This window comes from Neodiprion lecontei, chromosome 1 (genome assembly GCF_021901455.1).
Source record: "Neodiprion lecontei isolate iyNeoLeco1 chromosome 1, iyNeoLeco1.1, whole genome shotgun sequence".
Taxonomy (NCBI): Eukaryota; Metazoa; Arthropoda; class Insecta; order Hymenoptera; family Diprionidae; genus Neodiprion; species Neodiprion lecontei.
Genome location: NC_060260.1, coordinates 6,069,529 through 6,088,084, shown reverse-complemented (window position 1 = coordinate 6,088,084; position 18,556 = coordinate 6,069,529). Strand labels below are relative to the sequence as shown.

The 18,556-nt window shown below is 42.0% G+C and overlaps 1 protein-coding gene across 3 annotated transcripts; it reads left to right on the top strand.

Annotated features, from left to right (window-relative positions):
* The first annotated feature begins 6,105 nt into the window (after positions 1–6,105).
* LOC107225084 (pyrokinin-1 receptor-like) lies at positions 6,106–18,123 on the top strand. 3 transcript variants are annotated; one of them, XM_046744019.1, is made up of 5 exons: positions 6,106–6,479; positions 7,644–8,791; positions 15,540–15,760; positions 16,238–16,736; positions 16,939–18,123. In XM_046744019.1, the coding sequence occupies exons 2-5, from the start codon at positions 7,954–7,956 to the stop codon at positions 17,178–17,180; spliced, it is 1,800 nt and encodes a 599-aa protein (XP_046599975.1). In that variant the 5' UTR covers positions 6,106–6,479; positions 7,644–7,953; the 3' UTR covers positions 17,181–18,123. The 3 variants fall into 3 exon arrangements, with proteins under 3 accessions (XP_046599975.1, XP_046599988.1, XP_046599984.1); XM_046744032.1 differs by having other exon boundaries at positions 6,123–6,142; XM_046744028.1 differs by lacking the exon at positions 6,106–6,479 and adding an exon at positions 6,543–6,641.
* Positions 18,124–18,556: the final 433 nt, after the last annotated feature.

The following is an 18,556-nucleotide window of genomic DNA, read 5'->3' as shown; positions in this document are numbered from 1 at the left end:
TCCTGGAGAAATTTTTGCACGCTAGTAAATCGTCGCACATATTATATCAAGTGAAGTAGGACCTTGAAATCTCATCACCTTAACTTAAAGCAGAGGGGAGCTGCGTCGTTTCCTCCCCCGAAATGTAAATGAAATGAAACGATATACTATTTCGCAGCCAAAGCCAATGGCATTGGGCACTTCTGCCTTATATTTATACCTACTGTTGAGGAAGGCAAGTGTAATTTACCTCACGCGCTCGGGAAAATTAGTCCGTTAATATTCGACAAAAATTTCCATAAAACACCCGTTACAAGATACACGTTTATACAAGTGTAACAGTTTGTATACGTGTAGGTTTAACGCGAGGTACGAACCCGAATGACTTTGCACGAATATTCAGAGGTTCATAATTAATTTTCTGTCAACAGACACGTATAAAATAAAGTCGTATTTTTTAATGGTATTGTTAACTACGTACTCATGCCTGAATAAACAGTTCAATTCTACGACGCTTCTTATTAATTGAACGGATTCCATAGCCTGGAGCTTGGGTTATTCACATTGCGTGGAATCCCTTCCTCATCCGTTGCTTTAATATCAATCCGTCATACTTTGGTGTATTGCGGTCGGCGTTAATCGCCCATATTTGCATACATATTACTACTAATGCTACGAACGAATCACAATCAGATGGAAAATACCCGCTTGCTTAGAGTTTCGAACATCTTGTATGGAAGGAAGAGAAATCATGAATAAATAACAGGGATAGACGAGTCTTGAAAATTGTCGAGAAATCGTCGTTGGATCGTTGCACGCCATGCGAGACTCGATTACAATTTCAATAAAAGTCCCGTCCGGGGGTGCTGAAACTGCCACATCCTTGACTTTGGCAATTTTTGCGTACCGACTATGAAACGAGTGTCAAATACGTTCAGCGATAAAAGGAACGCGCCGCGGTCGGTTAGAAACGGCCAAAGCGAGCAGCTGTTGTCTGGCGATGACTAATCGATACGCAAGCGTGCAGGGCATTAATGACAGTAAAAATAACGACGGGGGGACCTGTAATAATCGACGGGAAAGACGCGATAACGACGCGAACGCGGGAAAACGATATCACGTTATGAATATTAAGACCCAGAAAACGTTGAACCCGAGTTATTAGGAAAGTTAGAACCATCGTTATTCGAGGTTTATTAGGTGTGCTGATTATATCCCTCGGGAGTATGCTGAACCATAAATTACGTATAATCCGAGGGTCGTCGAACCGAGGAATGACGACGCGTTTGTTTCTCCTTTCTCGAATTGTCCGATTTTTAAAAAGTTTTTCGCAGAAGGAGTTAGAGAAAGACATGGCGTAATTCATTATGAAAATTCTGATGCATTCCACACGTGTGTAATGATACACCGGAAGGACTCCGCGTTACGTAAATAGCAAAATAAATTATCATTCACCCAGGGTCCTCGGATACGGCGGAAGGAGTCACGAACCTGTAATTCATCGTTTCGGGGTAAGAGACCCGTTTTTATTAACTTAATCCGTTGCTCGATGGCTCTTCTTCGTCGGCGATTCACCCTGAAAAGCAATGGGCGTTCTCCGAGCGATGAGAAGAAGGAAAGCATTGAGGGAGGTAAATAATGGCAGGTGACAGACTCATTCCGCGGCAAAAACCGCGAGGCCATCAACCGCGGTTCATAAATTTGAGCAAAAAAGGACGCGTTGTAGTTGAGTGCCCAAGATTTTCACCATTGGAACTGCGTGTCCGCTCGATTTATTCATTGCACTTTTGATAAAATGAATTCACGTTTCTTCTCTGACGGCACACATTTATTCTGAATGTTTTTCATCGTAGGGAGTGGAAAAAAAATCTTCAATGGTCAAACTGTTTTTACAATTCTCAGCACGGTTAAACAGCTTCCACTCAAGATTTATTCCCGTTGCGAATTAGTCGCGTCACGTTAAACGAACGTAACGAAAATCCACCCAATTTATCCGTAAGTAGGTATCGTTATTATCTTCAGAGAGAAATGGAGAGACGATGAGGATATTTTCGGTGAATTGGGTTCATTATGCAAATACCTTTAGTTTTACGCTGCTGCAGCATTCGCTGAGCTGCATTTTCCCGTTTGCAAAAGTATCTCGAACATGTATTTGCACAGCAATGGCTGTTCGGTCACTAGGCGATTTTTTATCCCGAGAAGCCGGGGATTCAAACGGGAAAACAAATAGGATTTCTATGGGTACGATTGCAGATGGTAATGTGTAGTTTCTGCAGCCGTGACGTAAAGACTTGAAAAAGATGCAAATTGTAAGTACTTGGGAATTTGAAATTCGTTGAAAAACTCGTTTCCACACTTCTTCGAAATGGGCACAAACATATTTTTAAATTGCTTTCTGCGATACATAAAAAGGTGATTAACTTTCGGAATAGTTACAGTTTTTTCGTTTCCCAAAGAAATCAGACCGCGAAACGAGACGAGAAATTTTTCTGACCAAACGCGGAGAGAAGCTGCGTGGAATTGAGTCTTTACTGCGAGCGGAGTTTTTCTTTCGTATGTAAATTCGATTTATCATTCAAAGTTTGAAAATGTCTAAGGGCAAAGTTGCTCAAGCCCGGTTAAGACGAAGTGTTGCACAGCGTCTACACAATTGCTTTGCAAAGTCTGATTGGCTTGCGCTGGAGAAATTTTTATTTTTGCAAATTAGGGGTATTCCAAAGTTACGACTATGTATGTATATTGTATATATACACTCCGGGGTATATGGGGAAATAATCCCAGAGTAGAAAAATCCACCAACCGCAAGTTTTGCGCAATTTAAAACTGTAGTAAAGAGTGACCGAGAAGACGTCTCGACACTGAAGCATCGTCACTTTTTATTTCACTGGATTTCTGTAACTCTTCGCTGTGTACTCAAGTTCACGTTGACCCAATTCGCGAATATGTTAACAGACATGTGCCACCCGCACGAAAATTCGCAATCCTGCGGTCTTTACTGCTATATGACTCACGGCAGATCGAAATTTACTAGAAACTTTGTCGACTTCGTCGCAGGATTCATGTTGAAGCTGACAGGTCGGAATAAGAATAGAAAATGGTAAATCGTAAAGCCACCGGGCATGCAGCATAGTAGGCGACACGTCATCGACTGACTCGGATGTATTTTATCCGTCTTTCCCGAAAAACATGAGAATGAAAAACAACGCATTCGCTTCCGCTGTAATCATTTTTGTTGAAAAAAATTCTTAATATTTATCTCACCAATCTTTTTCGCGAATATCTGTGACGAAGGACTTGCTTTTTAGTTTTTATTACACCTCCTTTGGCAATTTAACGAACACTGTGAATTTTAGTCAATATTTCACTGAATTACCCTTATCGCTGTGTACTCAATAACGTGATGTTTATCCACCACTCTGTATCGATAACTTATGGCAAAAGCAGCAGTGCAGCGAAAAAGCTTCGTGGAATGTGGTATTTTCACGTGACAATATCGCTCGTTTGCATTCTGTGAAAATTTCATCGCGGTATAAATCAAACGTTTGGAAATATATTTCATATTTTTTTCGTACACAGTGTTCAAAATTGTAGCCAATCACCCGTTGAATACAATGATATTCTCAGACAATTATCGAATGTTATTCCAGAAATCAAACAGTAGTCTGCAAGTCTCGATTTAGAGTTAGATATTTTTATATTTTTGTCTGGGACCAGAAATCATTCACGTGACACGTATTACAGTCATGGGAAAATCTATATTTATACAACAAACTCGGTTATCTATATCGACGTCGTTTATTTATCGCTTAGCTTGAATGATCACGCGTGATGAATTTTTTTTCACATGCATAGGCTCCCATAAATTACTATTAAATTTGTTACCAAACGCTGACGTAATCGTATAGGTAACGCATAAACCACATATATATATATATATATAATCATGTCTTCAGGCAGCACAATCAAATTAATTATTGCACAATTTCAACTTTCCATACTTGACAAAACGGTTAAAAAATCGTTGTATACGTCTTTTGATATGCAACGTAGATATATTGAGAATGTTGTACGGTAGATTATAATTGCTTACAGCTTATGGTGCAGTAATTTCGAGTCGAGTAAAACAGGACGACTATTTCTTCTAACAGCCTCAGCTAATTACGCCGAGAACCTACCTATTACAAGGTTTAAATTAACGAATAGTGAAGTACGTACCCAACGAATAAAGGGCCGTGAGTCTCTGTCCAATTCTGAGAAGAAGCAGCTGTGTATACTAATGATTTTATCCTGTAGTTGCAAATTCGTTGAGGCACGTCTTAATCCGAGTTTGAAATCGAAGGAGCGTACACAATTTTACAGAGGATGTCTCTACCTCTTTGCAAATTGCAACGCAGGGCATTTCGTTACGCGTTAAAGCATCCGCGTGAGATCTGCAACAATCTACTACTGTTCGTAAAATTCGGGTTTTATATCGAATAACGACTGAGGAACATTGACCCGAAGATTCACGGACCAAATTTCGTTTATCGAGTCACTGATCCCAGTCCGAATTCATCATCCGGATCTCGCGTATTTAACCAAAAACACAGGGAGGCGACAAACGATTCGTTCAAACGTCAAGTAGAGTATTAGCAAGTATAATACGTGTGAGCAAAAATGCGGGAAACGTTGGCTATTCTCCGTTTTTACATTCGTTTATATTCGCATCCTAAACCGATAACCGCCCAATCAATTACCAAGCGAGTAAACGAATGAACCTTACGAAGCGGGGGCGGTGTCGATTACAGAAGAAGGTGTGGTCGTAAAATGCGGGGAAAAAGAAGAATCGAGAAAAAGGGTACGATCGAATGTGAAAGACTGGATTTCCTTCGATATTCGTTGTATTTTGGTTCGAGAAAAATCAGTCAAAACTGTGATTCGCTGTGAAGGTGTAAGATTGCTTACTCGTGGAAAACGCAAAGCCAGCTGAATAAAAGGGTTTGCAGATTTACAAAATTCTGGAATTTAAACGACGCTGATAAGTTGCAGGTCCTCGCCTACCTCCGTTACATATGTATGTGCGTACAGATCCTTAGATGGATTCTGACACATTCAAGGTCAACGTTGGCGTTTTTTTTCGCAAGTTAAACAACCGGTAGCAGACTACATAGACGTAACACAGCCTGTTATACTTTCGACGAAGAGCTGAATTTCTTAAGTGGCTTTGTTCAGCCCCATGGTCCAATGCTCTTTATTTTTGCGCTCGATTGATCGCAAGAAAAGAAGAGCTGCCAGATTAGCTGATAGAACTTAGCTCCAACTAGGCACAACATATATATTCGACTACGAGCGATTGTTTCCAAAACTTTTTTCATTTCTCCCTAATTTGCTCAGCTTTCTGACCGGCTGGTAGTCCCATCGTTTCGTGATGCATTTTGTATTTTTCTCTGAAAAGAAAAGGAGGCCCTCCTCATTCCGACAAAAGGTATGCTCAGAGTATTTCAGACCCTCTTCATAAAAATGACACCGTTCATACCTTTTCGCGTAGTAAAATACGAGAAGATAAAATTCGTATTGTTTGTACCGACCGTCTGACATCAGAGGAGTTGGCCGTGGAATTATTTTCAGACAATTTTTCAGTATAAAGAGAATAAAATTTGGTTTATAGTCCGGGCCGCGTATAATGTTATACAGTATTTCGCAGTAAGTCAAGGTGCGCTCATCTACCACAATGCCTCGTCGAGTTTTGCCTCGTATACAACGCAGGTTTATGTTACCGGACGTCTAATTTGAGCGAGTCGAATCTCCGTTCTCGTCTCTTGTTATATTTGTTTTATTTTATTTTATTTTACTTGCTTTTTATACTTCAGCGTTCATCTCTCTTCGTTTTTTCTCTTCTTCCTTAGCCTTCCCAGCAATAAAATCAAACGACGCGGGTGCGTGAAACGAACTCTGGCGCGAATAAGGAGAGAGACGATGATCCGGGAGACTGCATCGGCGACGAAGGAAACGAGGCATGGTGTTTGCGCTGGCGCAAGCGGGAATCAGCCCCATCGCATGTCCCCCACCAGATCAAGATCCCCATGCGCTGGCCACGCGTTTCAGGGACGACCAAAGAAGTCCGATCAAATCGAACTCGGCATCGAGATCCGTCGGTCGAGGTTGGTTGGTCGGCACTCCCAAGGTGGGTGCGATTTTTTTTCCGCGCCGGTGCCGTCGCGATTATTTCTTGTTTCTTGGAGGACCCTTAAAACCGGGGGATGCAGCGGGAAAACTGGCATCGGATTTACGTGAAAAGTTGAAAGTTGAAAGTTGAAAGTTGAAAGTTGAAAGTTCGCGTTTATACGAACATGTGTTCTAATCGCGTCGGTGGATGGTGAGATGCACGCGCCGTGATGATATGAGTATTAGAGTTTTTCAAACAAGTGGCAGAGCCGAGCTTGCGGCCTTTGAAAATTGGCCAGTTGTTAATATTTCGCGTGGGAGAAGGAGTGGAGAAAACACAACCGGAGATTTATCGGGTATAATCTTTTATCAACAAGCAGACCTTCGAGACTTCTCTATTACCATACTACAAACACAGACTGGTTACCTACATAATCCACGACCCTGCAGACTGGCAAAGAAACTCGAGGCGATTGCATCAGAGCAACGATGTTAATTGAGCGGCGAAAAGATCGATGGTTTGATTTGACGCGCAACATTTTCTTGCGTTCTTTTTTTTTCTATCGAAAACTTTACGCACGCTTATATCGTCTATACATGCCTTATGACTATATTCACACGGTCGTCATGCTGATTCCCGAAACGCTGTTTATCTTCCTGTAAAAATTATACCAAGCCCGATATACACCAGAGTTATATTTTATACATTCAACGTTTAAATTTGACGCTAGGAATCCCATTATACGCGTATAACAGTCGAAGAAATTTTTTTCATCCTCTTCTTGTTTCGTTTTAGCAAACAGGAATGAATCATGGGTTTATCAATGGTTAAAAATAACAGAATTGTCTAGTTTGGATAGTTTCCCAGAGGAAAAAATAAGATCGTGACTATCTCTTTTTTTCTTTCACCTCTGAATCATATACGTATGTATATCAAGCTACTACTGACCACCTAATTTATAGGCAGACTACAGCAGGCTCATTTCGGAATATCAAAATATTCGTTCGGCATGTTTCTTTAATGCTATTATGATTTTTAGAGCAGATCAGGAGCGCGCGGCTTTTGACATATTTTATTCGCTAAAAATGGGGACAGGCGGCCGGAGAGTGAGGCAGTTAATTAAACAGCACAGGCATTATTTTTGAGAAAGAGATAGACAGAGAGAGAGAGAGAGAGAGAAAAAGAAAAACAAACTCATTGATGTCGCATGTCGACGATGGGGGAAATCGATGCGTTAGTCGTTAGAGCAATTTGTTATACCCAAAGAGCGATTCGATCGTGAAACGAGACAGAAGAGGATGACCCGACAACGACAATTTAGACGATTTATACGTATCCTCGGAGCGAGCGATATATTATTACACACGGGTATCGGGGTATTACCTATCAAAGAAACGCCGCCGATTTCGGTGCTTGTTACCCAACGATGGATGGTTGAATCGTTGTCCCACTTCGGCATCAATCGTGGTCCGAATAATTCCGAAAGTATAACGCTTCTCTTTTGCTCCTCCGTTTCCAGATCCAGGGATGTGTGAAATACCAACGGCACTCAGCCGTTATCCGTCCCGAGATAATCGGGAATCAAGAATCATCGGCATGCTCCAGAGGACGAACTAATGGAAAACAAATTGATCGTGTACGTAAACAAGGTCAAGGTTTTCGCGACGCGAACGGTATCCGAACAATACTTGAAAAGAAAAAACAATTAGCAAATGACGATGCGTTCGTACTGGCCAGATCATTAATCAATGATAGAAGAAGAACTGGAAAAACGATCGAACGACGCAGTACGTCTGAGCGTTTGAACGCAGCATCTTTGTATCGAAAAGATGTTTGAAAACGGAACGGTGTTTTCGGGCGGCTCGATCAGGGAGGAAAATGCTTCGGGTTGCAACGACTCGAGAGGGATCGCCGAGTACTTGAAGCTGGAAGAACCCTCGCGACGGGATCCTCTCTACGTCGTCATACCGATAACGATAATCTACGTGACGATATTCCTCACCGGGGTCGTCGGCAACATCTCGACTTGCGTCGTGATAGCGAGAAACAAGTCGATGCACACCGCGACCAACTACTACCTCTTCAGCCTGGCGATATCGGACCTGCTGCTTCTGGTATCGGGTCTGCCCCCGGAGATGTATTACATCTGGTCCCAGTTCCCGTACGTTTTCGGTGAGATATTCTGCGCGATACAGAGCTTCGCGGCTGAGACGTCGGCCAACGCGACCGTCCTGACGATCACCGCCTTCACCGTCGAACGATACGTCGCCATTTGCCATCCCTTCGTCTCTCACACGATGTCAAAACTCTCGAGAGCAGTCAAGTTCGTTGTGGCGATCTGGCTCTTCGCCCTCGGCCTGGCCGTGCCGCAGGCCATTCAGTTCGGCATCGTTTACAGCGTCGACGAGAACGGTACCGCCGTCGAGGAGACCGCGAGGTGCACCGTCAAGTGGGTCATCCTCGAACATGCCTTCGAGTTGTCAACCATGCTGTTCTTCGTCGTCCCGATGACCATCATCACCGTCCTCTACCTACTCATCGGCGTCAAGCTCAGACGATCGCGACTCCTGACTGCCGTCAAGAGGACATCGATATCCAACAGCATCAACAACGGGGAAAGCGTCAGAGGCAAAACCGCCGCTCAACGGAACGTCATACGAATGCTGGGTAAGAGATTCGCATCGATACTCGAAATCGGGAAGGTGGAAGGGTTTAGTGAACGATCGACCTTTTTTACACATTCAGGATTAACGATATTCAGCTTGACAGTTGTGACGAAATAAATAAACTTTCCTTTTCGGTACACGATTCTCTGATTTTACTTCCGAGGATTTACAATTTCTTCACAACATATTGTGACTTTTAACGATTCCCGGCAAATTAACATCATTATCAAAGGACGGAGCGCAGAGCACAAAGTCTGTAGCTTGAAGATTAATTTTGAATAATGTAAAAATCGACCGAATTCTTACTGTCAATTATCCACTGACCATATCCACGTGGAAGTCAAGCGCGCGCGCGTGTGCGTATGTGCGTGTGTGTTTGATGTCAAGAACCACGCGACGCCTGCATGTGAAGTGAGTTACTCAACTTTACATAAGTGCACGAATTACCCGTAAACTTTGGCTCGTTTGCTAATCCTGCTTGAATTCGTCGTCAAGGCAATTATGCATTGTAAATCGGATTCTTGTGAATATTCAGGACACCGAATCACGAATGAACATTCGCGCAATTAGGTAATCTTATCGATCGGGAGGGAGGTTTACTTCTTACCGTGAAGTTATACACCTCCTCAAGCTCGTCCGAAAACGGTATTCGGCGCGACGAAGTTCCATTTGATGGACAAAATATCGTTCGTTGATTATATCGGATGACGTGAATGAAATTAAAATATAAATGAGCCATTCATTAGCAATTCAAACATCACAGGTACAAGTATTAGTCAAGTTTAATCAAGAATCGCGATTACACGAAACATTGATTAACCAGGTTGGATGATTTTTCGATAACACCGAGCGATAAGAAGATTGCCGCAGTATTGCGAATGCGACAGAAGATAAATGAAAGTCTAATTCAGGACCATACATGACTTGTGTTTATTCGATTGAAAGAAACCAGTAAATGGAAAGTTGATCGTACTGGACTAGTTTTTCACATCATTTACGGGAAATACAGCAGGAACCGATAATCGCGTGTCTGAACAAAAATCTTCAGAGTTTTTTATGTGCCACCAAATTGGGCTGGGTACGCAGAAAAGATTCGCAACTGTGGAAATAACGGAAAGTAATAATTCGTTACCGAAGGGGAAATCTGAATCTGATTAGTCGAAGTTCTAGATACAATTTCCCTGCTAACGTAGTATATTAGACAACGTAATGTATTATATCCTCGACGAATCACATTGGGGCAAAAGTTCGCAGGCGCAATTTATATCGGGCGTAAATATTGGCCGATCGCAATTGACCCAAAAAAAGTGTTGACAATAGGAAGTCAAATAGGAAACGAAAATCGAATAAGGAAGAAATGCAGAAAGTTCCGGCGCGGATCGGCCGCCGTGACGGATTACCCATCTCGGTTCCATCGTCAACGAAATTGCCGGCCACGCGGAAATACCCGCTCTTCTTTTTAATCGTAATCAATCACCAATTCTAACCAATTGACCTCATGACGTAATTTTTATCTATAATAGACGGAACGAGTATAAGGCACACGCAACTTTGACCCAGAAAATTGTAAATCGCGATCGATTCCTAGCAGCCGCAGCGGAATACAATGACGATGAAACGACACTTGTTACCGCGACGGCAATCTTGCGATACGAAACATCGTAGATAGTGAGGCCGACGATAATTTTAGATCACGTTATACATGGGCTGTTTTGTCGTTCAATTTCCCCTGAAACGCGGGGATGAAAAAGTTCATGTTTATATAACTGCGCGTGTTTTCGTTCGTCAAAAATTTCAGACAGACTTCAAGGCTGGGGAAAAATTCATAACTACCGGATGAGGAATAACGCTAAGAAAAATAGAAGAGAAGGAAAGAAAGAAGAAAAAAACCCAGCCTTACTCCGATCGTTAGGGTATTTAATTATTCAGAAACGAAGCTTATATCTTATTCATAGCTGATCGTCGAGCAGGTGGAAATTCCGTGGAGCATATCGTTGTTAGCGTGCCGCAACGTGCGACCGGTTGCCGAGAAACGAGATAAGGCCGCATATTTGTTTGCGAGAATCGTAAGCGTGACCAATAAATCATTGGTTATTGGGTGTTTTTGCCGCACCGACGGTTTCTAGAGGCGAATTTCTCCATTTCCAAATCTCCCAATTGTAACGAAAACCCTAAACATCAAGCGGAAACCGCCAAAGGTTTAGACCTTTAATCAGTATTAGTGTAATCCGTGATCAATTCCAACCTGCACCACGCGTTATATCGACTAACACTGATCTATTGAACATCGGGCAGTAAATACGAATTAGAAGCACTGGATTTGTGCAACCGCAACTCGGACCTCGAGGCGCAAAACCAGGGGGATTTTTTCCGTCTGCCCAAACAGTTTCGCCCCATCGACGGATCGAGAATATTCGATGGAATTGAATTTCCCTTTTTGTAATTTAATTCAAAGACGCAAACAAGTTCTGAAGAACAAAAATAAAAAAAAAAAAATACAGACGGAATCGAAATTTTTTTAACGTTGTTATATTTGAATGGCGTTTGATGACAAAAAAACAAAATATTTTACAGCAAGACGGAGAGTAACCAGTAATACAGCGAGGTGATTCAGAGAGCTTTAGGCTGCTGGGAGAGAGATCGATTGTCTTCCGAATTTCTGTCCTCGGGTGAATTTTTAGGGTCAGCATCTTAGAGGCTGGCTAAAGATAAGCTACAGGTTTAATTTACGACTCGAAGCAGAAAGTCGGGCGCACGTAAGTCATCGTAAAGCGCAACAAGTGCTGTTTAATCTGACGTTAAATCTCGCATATTACGATCGCAAGTAAACCACCATCCATGGTATAAAAATTTCATAGGAATAGTTTTTTCGCACAAGGACGCTTTTTTTATGTAGTAGAATTTTATTTTGTAATTCATGTACAGACGAATCTAATATCCTGCGATTTCACTTTATTCAACAGCGCTGATTGCTGAAAATTCTCCGACTCCTTCGAAATGTTTACGGAAAGCTTACCGAGTCGTTGAAAAATTTTTAGAGTTGCATTTTTCATAGCTTTCGGGTGTGTTGCCCAGATCATTTATAAATTCTAATAAGTAGAGATTGCCTGAAATTCGATCTGTATCAATTCGCTTCATAAAAATAACGGTTCAACAATTTCACGGATAAAGTGAAGATCGACTTATAAAATTCAGCATTGGGACAGTTCGAGTGTATTTCTGTACCTCGAGACTAAAATAATAGGAACGACAACACTCAGGACACGACACTGTAGCTAATAATGTTGTAACTATAGGCACGAAACGTGTTAAGTATTGTATAAACGCGGGGCGTGCGTGTTTAAGGGTTGTCAAAATCGCATACTTCGGTTATTGCCGCGATGAGAAGGTTGGGGTAATAATTTTAAAACTTACGGCTCGAAGTTGACAACTTTATACTTCTCACATATTCTCCTGGCTAGATAGTTCCCATTGCGAGATGTTCCAAGTGCTGTTAAACTTTCCTTGAGCACAGCCGTAAGTCTGGACAGTGCCGATAGCGTTTCGGTCTTGAAAAATTCTATCACAAGATGAAACGGGGCGAAAAAATCAACCGGTGTAATGTTAATCACTTCGAGTGGAAGTAACTAATCGAATAAAAGCAAAGGCTTTATAACAAACGAAGAAAAAGTCTTGGGCTCAAAGGAAACGGTGTGAATGATTTGGCTTTCGGATACGTTCGTTATTAGAAATAATTGAAAACAAGGGGAGAAGTGAGTTGGTTGCTTCGTGGCTTATCCGTCTGTAGAAGCAAAACTAAATTCTGTTTCGAAGGTGCGTCGTGAAGTTTTCAGGACTTGAAGTTTTCGAGAATTACTGGAAATACAAAACTCTTTCTGAAACGATAAAAGTTCCACTTCTTGTCAAATGGCAATTGTGAGAAGCAGCAGAATAATCTGAATGTTTACGAATTGATTTAAAAAGAATTGGCGAATTCAAGTACTTCGTTCAGCGTGAATGTAAATTTAGAAATACCGGGCTTCTAGGTTTAATGTGCAAACACAGTACCGTCTGAACAAATCAATTCCTGTACCGAGACATTTATACATTTATAGGTGTCCGTAAATTTCAACTCGGGCATGACTAGAAGCGTTTCTTGAAGCCATAATACCGCGTCCGGGAAAAATTTGAAATTCGGTAGGATTTCCAATTCGTTGCATTTTTTCGCTTGGAGTCAGGGAGGACTTTTTATTTTCGAGTAATTTGATTACAAGGATTCGGCTTATACCAGCAGAAACGGAATAAAAAAAATTTCACCAGACCCGCATCGTTATTCACCCTGGATTCAGACTCGCAGTGTAAAATCAGGGTGAAATTTTTTGCCTTAAAACGTACATGCAGGATAACGGACTTATCTCACATCGTAATGAAATAAAGTCTAAAATAACATCATGACTAGACAACTGCTTCACACCGGAAATTATGAAAAATTTATATAAAGTCATAGGAAACACGGCGCCAGCGAACGAATACTTCTGAGAATTGAACCTTGTCATATCGTAGAAATTAGGGGGACATAAAGCCGCGATATTGGTAATCCGCCAGATTTAAGCAGCTCTGCTTCTTTCGTATATCCCACGCAAGTGTGATGAGGATACAAACGACCCCGAAAAACACGCCGATCTAAGTTTGAAAACAACCGATAAACTCAAACTCGGTTTCTCTAATAACCGCAAATCCGTGGTTCGTCCATTAACGCCGAATCCGAATGTTTTTTTTTTTTTTTTACCCACCTCTGCTGATACCGATTTGCGGAGGGCAAATCATTTAACCTTGACAAAATTGGAACTCGATGTGACAGAGAAATTCGTAGCAGCTCGTATCGTCGCGTCGTCTCGGTGACGATGAATTCACGGAGTCACTGGCTACTGAAATACGTTCTTGGTGGCAAAACGAATTTCTGAATTTGATGAATGGAACGGAAGTCGATGGCATCATTAAACGGCGTTTCAAAACTTTCTTGATAATCAAACGGTTTTTGTCTAAAGTTCAAACATTCTGAACATCGTTTCAACTTTTGTGAGGAAAATTGATTGAAGTGCCACGATTCGAAAGGTTCACGAGGATTGGAAAGAAAAATGACCGGGCCGAGAGAGCGTTTTAAATTCGAAATTCTGCGCAGTTTTTACAATTAACTTCGAGTTCTTACAGTTCATCGTCAAGTCTTATTACGCAACTTGCAGTTCGTCTTACGCGAGAACGAACAACGAGTGAATAAATTCAATCCGGAGAAAGTATTTCGTTCAACACATCGCAGGCGTTAAGAAACGCAGAGAGTATCATCAAAAGATTTTACTCCATTCCGCTGACGCGGTGGATTCAAATGCCAGTGACAGATGTGCGCGTCTTTACAATTCCGAAGAAGGCGTGAGACTACCTCAGGGAAAAGGATCGAAGGAAGAATGCGATTATATCTTGAATTCATTTATTTTACAATGTTTTGTCGAGGCCCTGTCGAGCAGATTTTTGTTAGCTGCGTACCGAATAAGACAGGGAAAAGAAAAAATTCTGCCTCGGTAATCCGAGACGAAGAGCAAGCGGTGGAAATTGGCTCTCAAGATACGTTTTCATAATAAATTTGTTGGCAAGCAATCGAGCCGACGGAAGTGATTGCGAAATCAATTTTCGAAAATTAGTATGTAGCGATGACAAAAGCGGCGGACTATAACTGTGCACAGGAAAGGTGATCGAAGATAAATTTCACCGTCATACATGGGGTATAAACCGTATTTTCATATTGTCAGCCAAAATTTGCACTACGATCTACGTAATACACAGAACACCGTATCTTCTTGGTGAAAAAACGGTGTTGATATTTTTTGCGCGAATCTCCCCTTCTGGACGAGGAAAGAAAAATAATTTAAAGATGCCGGAAGTCCGGCTTTTCCAGCGTTCCGTCCACCCCTGGAACCTCGGCTTCCTCGGCAAAGTGGATCAAGAGACGAAAACGTGTTTCCGCACTGATATGTGATGCCTGCCTGACTATCGATGCAGCAAATCCTTTCTCCGAACGCGGAAGCCGCTGATATAGGTGTACCACCGAGGATGGCTCGCCGACGAATGATATCCGTATCGAAAAATCCCCCTACGCGGTATCGCACAATAAGACGAGATAAGTCCGCAAACAAATGCTCTGGGCCACAGAGGATTGCTTCGTTTCATTTGGATCCTTTTAAGCGTGCCGGTTTAAGTTGACTTTGACAAATTGAGGAAACATGCTTAGATTCGTTCGATCGGCTTAGTGAAAAAAACCGATTCGTTTCACTCGGAATCGAAAAGCACGAAGACGGTACGATGCAAATTTCTGCAGACTTGTCCCACCTTATTTGACTAGTGAAAAATCGAATAACTTTAAAACTAAAGTAATGCGGATTCCAACGTCATTAAAAACTCGATCATCGAGTTTCCGCGATTGAAAATCATAATTGAGAAAGCCGTCGTCAAGTCCTGTGCCACTTGCGCCAGCCCTTGGATTTAAATATAAAAGCGTACAGACTAATTTTAAGTCGACGTCAATGGCAGGCTACCGACGACTCGCCGCACTTGCTTGTTGCTGTTAATTGGATTCAATTGTTATTTCCAGATTTAATCCTCGTTTCCGGATATTGCGGGCACTCCAAAAATTTTTTTTCGATCGGACGTGTATTTTTTCCCTCCCGCTAAAACTAAGCTAGCCATGTCCGTGTGTGTTAATTTCAATGTTTTTACAGTGGCAGTCGTCGTCGCTTTTTTTATCTGCTGGGCTCCTTTCCACGCGCAGAGGCTTCTGGCTGTTTACGCCCAAGGTGCAAGCCAGGAAGAACACCATCCCGTTTTAGTCACCGTCTACACAACCCTCACGTACGTTTCAGGGATATTCTACTATCTCTCGACGACGATTAATCCACTCCTATACAACATCATGTCCAACAAGTTTCGAGAAGCGTTTAAGGTAGCTATAAATATCACACTCGATATCGTTGCGATTGATTTGAACTTGAATTACCAATTAACTCTGTCTCTTTCGGCGCTCGAAATGCACAATAACTACGACGATTAATTATTATTCATATGTATTCTTCTATGCCGACTACTTTGAATCACGAAAATATGACTCTCGGCCCGCACGGGTTTATCGGTGGCTACTTTTTATCAGAGGAGTAATATGCTTGTGTGCACCAGAAGCCTTAACGTAAGCGTGGATGTTCAAATATTAATGTAAAATAACGAAAATTTCAGTTTCACTCTTGTCTTTTCTTCTCGTCAATTTACTTCTCTATTTATTTAAAAAACTACAACGGTAACAACGGTGGAGGTAAATGTATTTACGTACACTTTGTACTAGTCGAGGTATAACAAGATTAAAAAAGAAACGTGCAGTTTAACGGTGAGCGCCTCCGTGCAAAAAATAAAGACAGTTAATTCGCAGACGATGCTGTCCCAGCATTGCGGCCGAAGAAAATCTCAGTGGAAAAGCAGCCCGCGAAGACCGACTTACAGTGCATTGTCACGTCGTGCGACGAGAGGCTGCGATTATCGACACTGTGATGCGAATTATCGGCAATCAGGATCGGTGTCCGTAAGCGAGGAGGTGCAGCGACCAGCGATGAAACATCAGACAGCCTTGGACGTGGCCGATGGCGGGATTGAGGAGATTTTCAGAAGAGAAAATGTCGAACCGGGGGTAGAAGGATCGCCGGAAAGGGTCACGGGGATTTCTAAGGAGTCGAAAGAAGTGTTCCGCAACGATACTAAAAGTTGCATCTCCAGAGGTTCCTCGGATTCTAGTCAAGTCACGATGACCACGTCGACCAGCAAGAAACTCTGCAACGAGGGCAACAACAACGCGGCGTTCAATTTCGAGCATCGCGTTACAAAGGAACACTCGTCGGAAACGAATCCGCGATCTCAGAAGACCGTGGTTCTTGGTGAGTGGTTTGATCTCTAATCTTTGATCTCAGCTTTCGATGCTCGGATAGTTCGGTATTTCAATCCACTGTTTCGTGGCTCGTTCTTACGGGGAAAATCAATGCTCTAAACGAGTGTGGGGGGGTATAGCAGGTTGGGGGGTGTCACGCGAATTCGCGGGAATCGGAAGTTTTGAAACTTGAGCGCTTTTCTTCCCTCTAGGTATTCTGGCGGACAGATTGCGGTTCGGTACGAGAGGATTGTTCGCCTCGGACGTGAAGAACGCCAGGCCCAAAGTCAGACCGGAAGTTGCTAGCGCGCCGCCGAGATTGAGAAGTGAGGCGAGCATAGAGAGCGCGAACACGATAAGTAATTCCAGTTTGCAGGATCTGGACGAAACGGAATTCACCGGTTCGGAACTCGCCCGGTACATGGGGGAGGTGAACTTTGACCTGATCACTTGACGATCGGCCAAACATTCTAAAGCGACAACGTCGTCCTTGCGGAGGTTCTCGCTCAGGGATTAAAGCGAAATTCATCCGGCGTGAAATTGGATATACCGGATTCCGTAGCCTCGAGTTGTTTCGAGAGGTGGAAATTTATTTGAGCCCGACCCACGACAACGGTGGTCAGTTCGTGAAAACGGGTAGAAAACAGGGGAAAGTGTGGAATCCGGTTTCGGTTTATTGGAGTTTGGCGCGTCACTCGATGCATGTAATGTCCGGCTGATTGATGCTCGTCTGATTCAATTTCACGCCAAGTTTGTCGAGAGAGCGGAGGGAAACCGATACCGATGTCATAATCAGATATACAGAGTATCGTTCAGATTGAAAACAAAACGAAGAAGCGGTTAAATCTAGCATAAGTGGTATAAGAAGAATGTGGGGAAAAAAAACTCGAAACAGTCGTGATGCTAATCCGAAACGATTCTTTCCACTCGCTGAAACTTGACGAGCTTAAATTATTATTATTGTTATACTCTGGATGTTGAGCCATTAAAATAAATTTGTAAACTTTCTTTTTGTAAACCTGAAATCCGATTTAATATTATTCTCAAAGTTTTACTGTAACAGCTTCAGAATATTGTGTGATGTTCTTCTAAAGCCAAAGTTTCGATGATGCAAGTAGAGTATAGAAAATTGTATTCGTTAAATTATCGCATCATGCGAAAACCGTTCGCGAGCTTTTTACGCAAGATTTTGCTAAACGCATTGAAAGAAGGAAAAATTTCCTTTATATTTTTAAAGCATTCACTAGTCCCAAAATTCCAGAACTCGTGATTAAGGCGGAGTCAATTTTTATCGAAATTGTCAAAACTTGTATTAATATCCGACGTAAAAAGAGTGTAAATAATTTATTTATTTTTATATGTCATTATAATAATAGATAATAAACAATTAAGCGGCAGAGCTGGCATTCGACCGGCGAAATTTCTGTATTTATTATAATAACTATAGTTATATCGGTCTGCATGACGTACCGCATAATCACGTCGTACGTAAGTATTATTTGTATGTACGTAGACCAATTGTACCCGTGAATGTGTTTATTCGTGAAAAATTCGACTACATTGTTGAATAAATTATACAATCAGCACAGATAATTAATATCTGAAATAATGCAGACCGATGATTTTAACACCATCCCACAACAAGATTTTCCTGTAATGAGTTACGTGTGTTAATCACGTTTAACAGAATAATCTCACACAGAAATTTGCGGTACGGTTCTATCGTGATATAAGCTAGAAAGATATCTTGCGATGTCAGCAAAAATACGCAATCACCGATTACGGCGATTCGGGTCAGCATGTCAGAGCTGATAAATTCGGGGCCCATTA

Coding starts and splice junctions, on each gene's coding strand:
- LOC107225084 (XM_046744019.1), top strand. CDS start 7,954: ATGTTTGAAAACGGAACGGTGTTTTCGGGCGGCTCGATCAGGGAGGAA. Junction 8,792..15,539: donor GAACGTCATACGAATGCTGG/GTAAGAGATTCG, acceptor ATGTTTTTACAG/TGGCAGTCGTCGTCGCTTTT. Junction 16,737..16,938: donor TCAGAAGACCGTGGTTCTTG/GTGAGTGGTTTG, acceptor TCTTCCCTCTAG/GTATTCTGGCGGACAGATTG.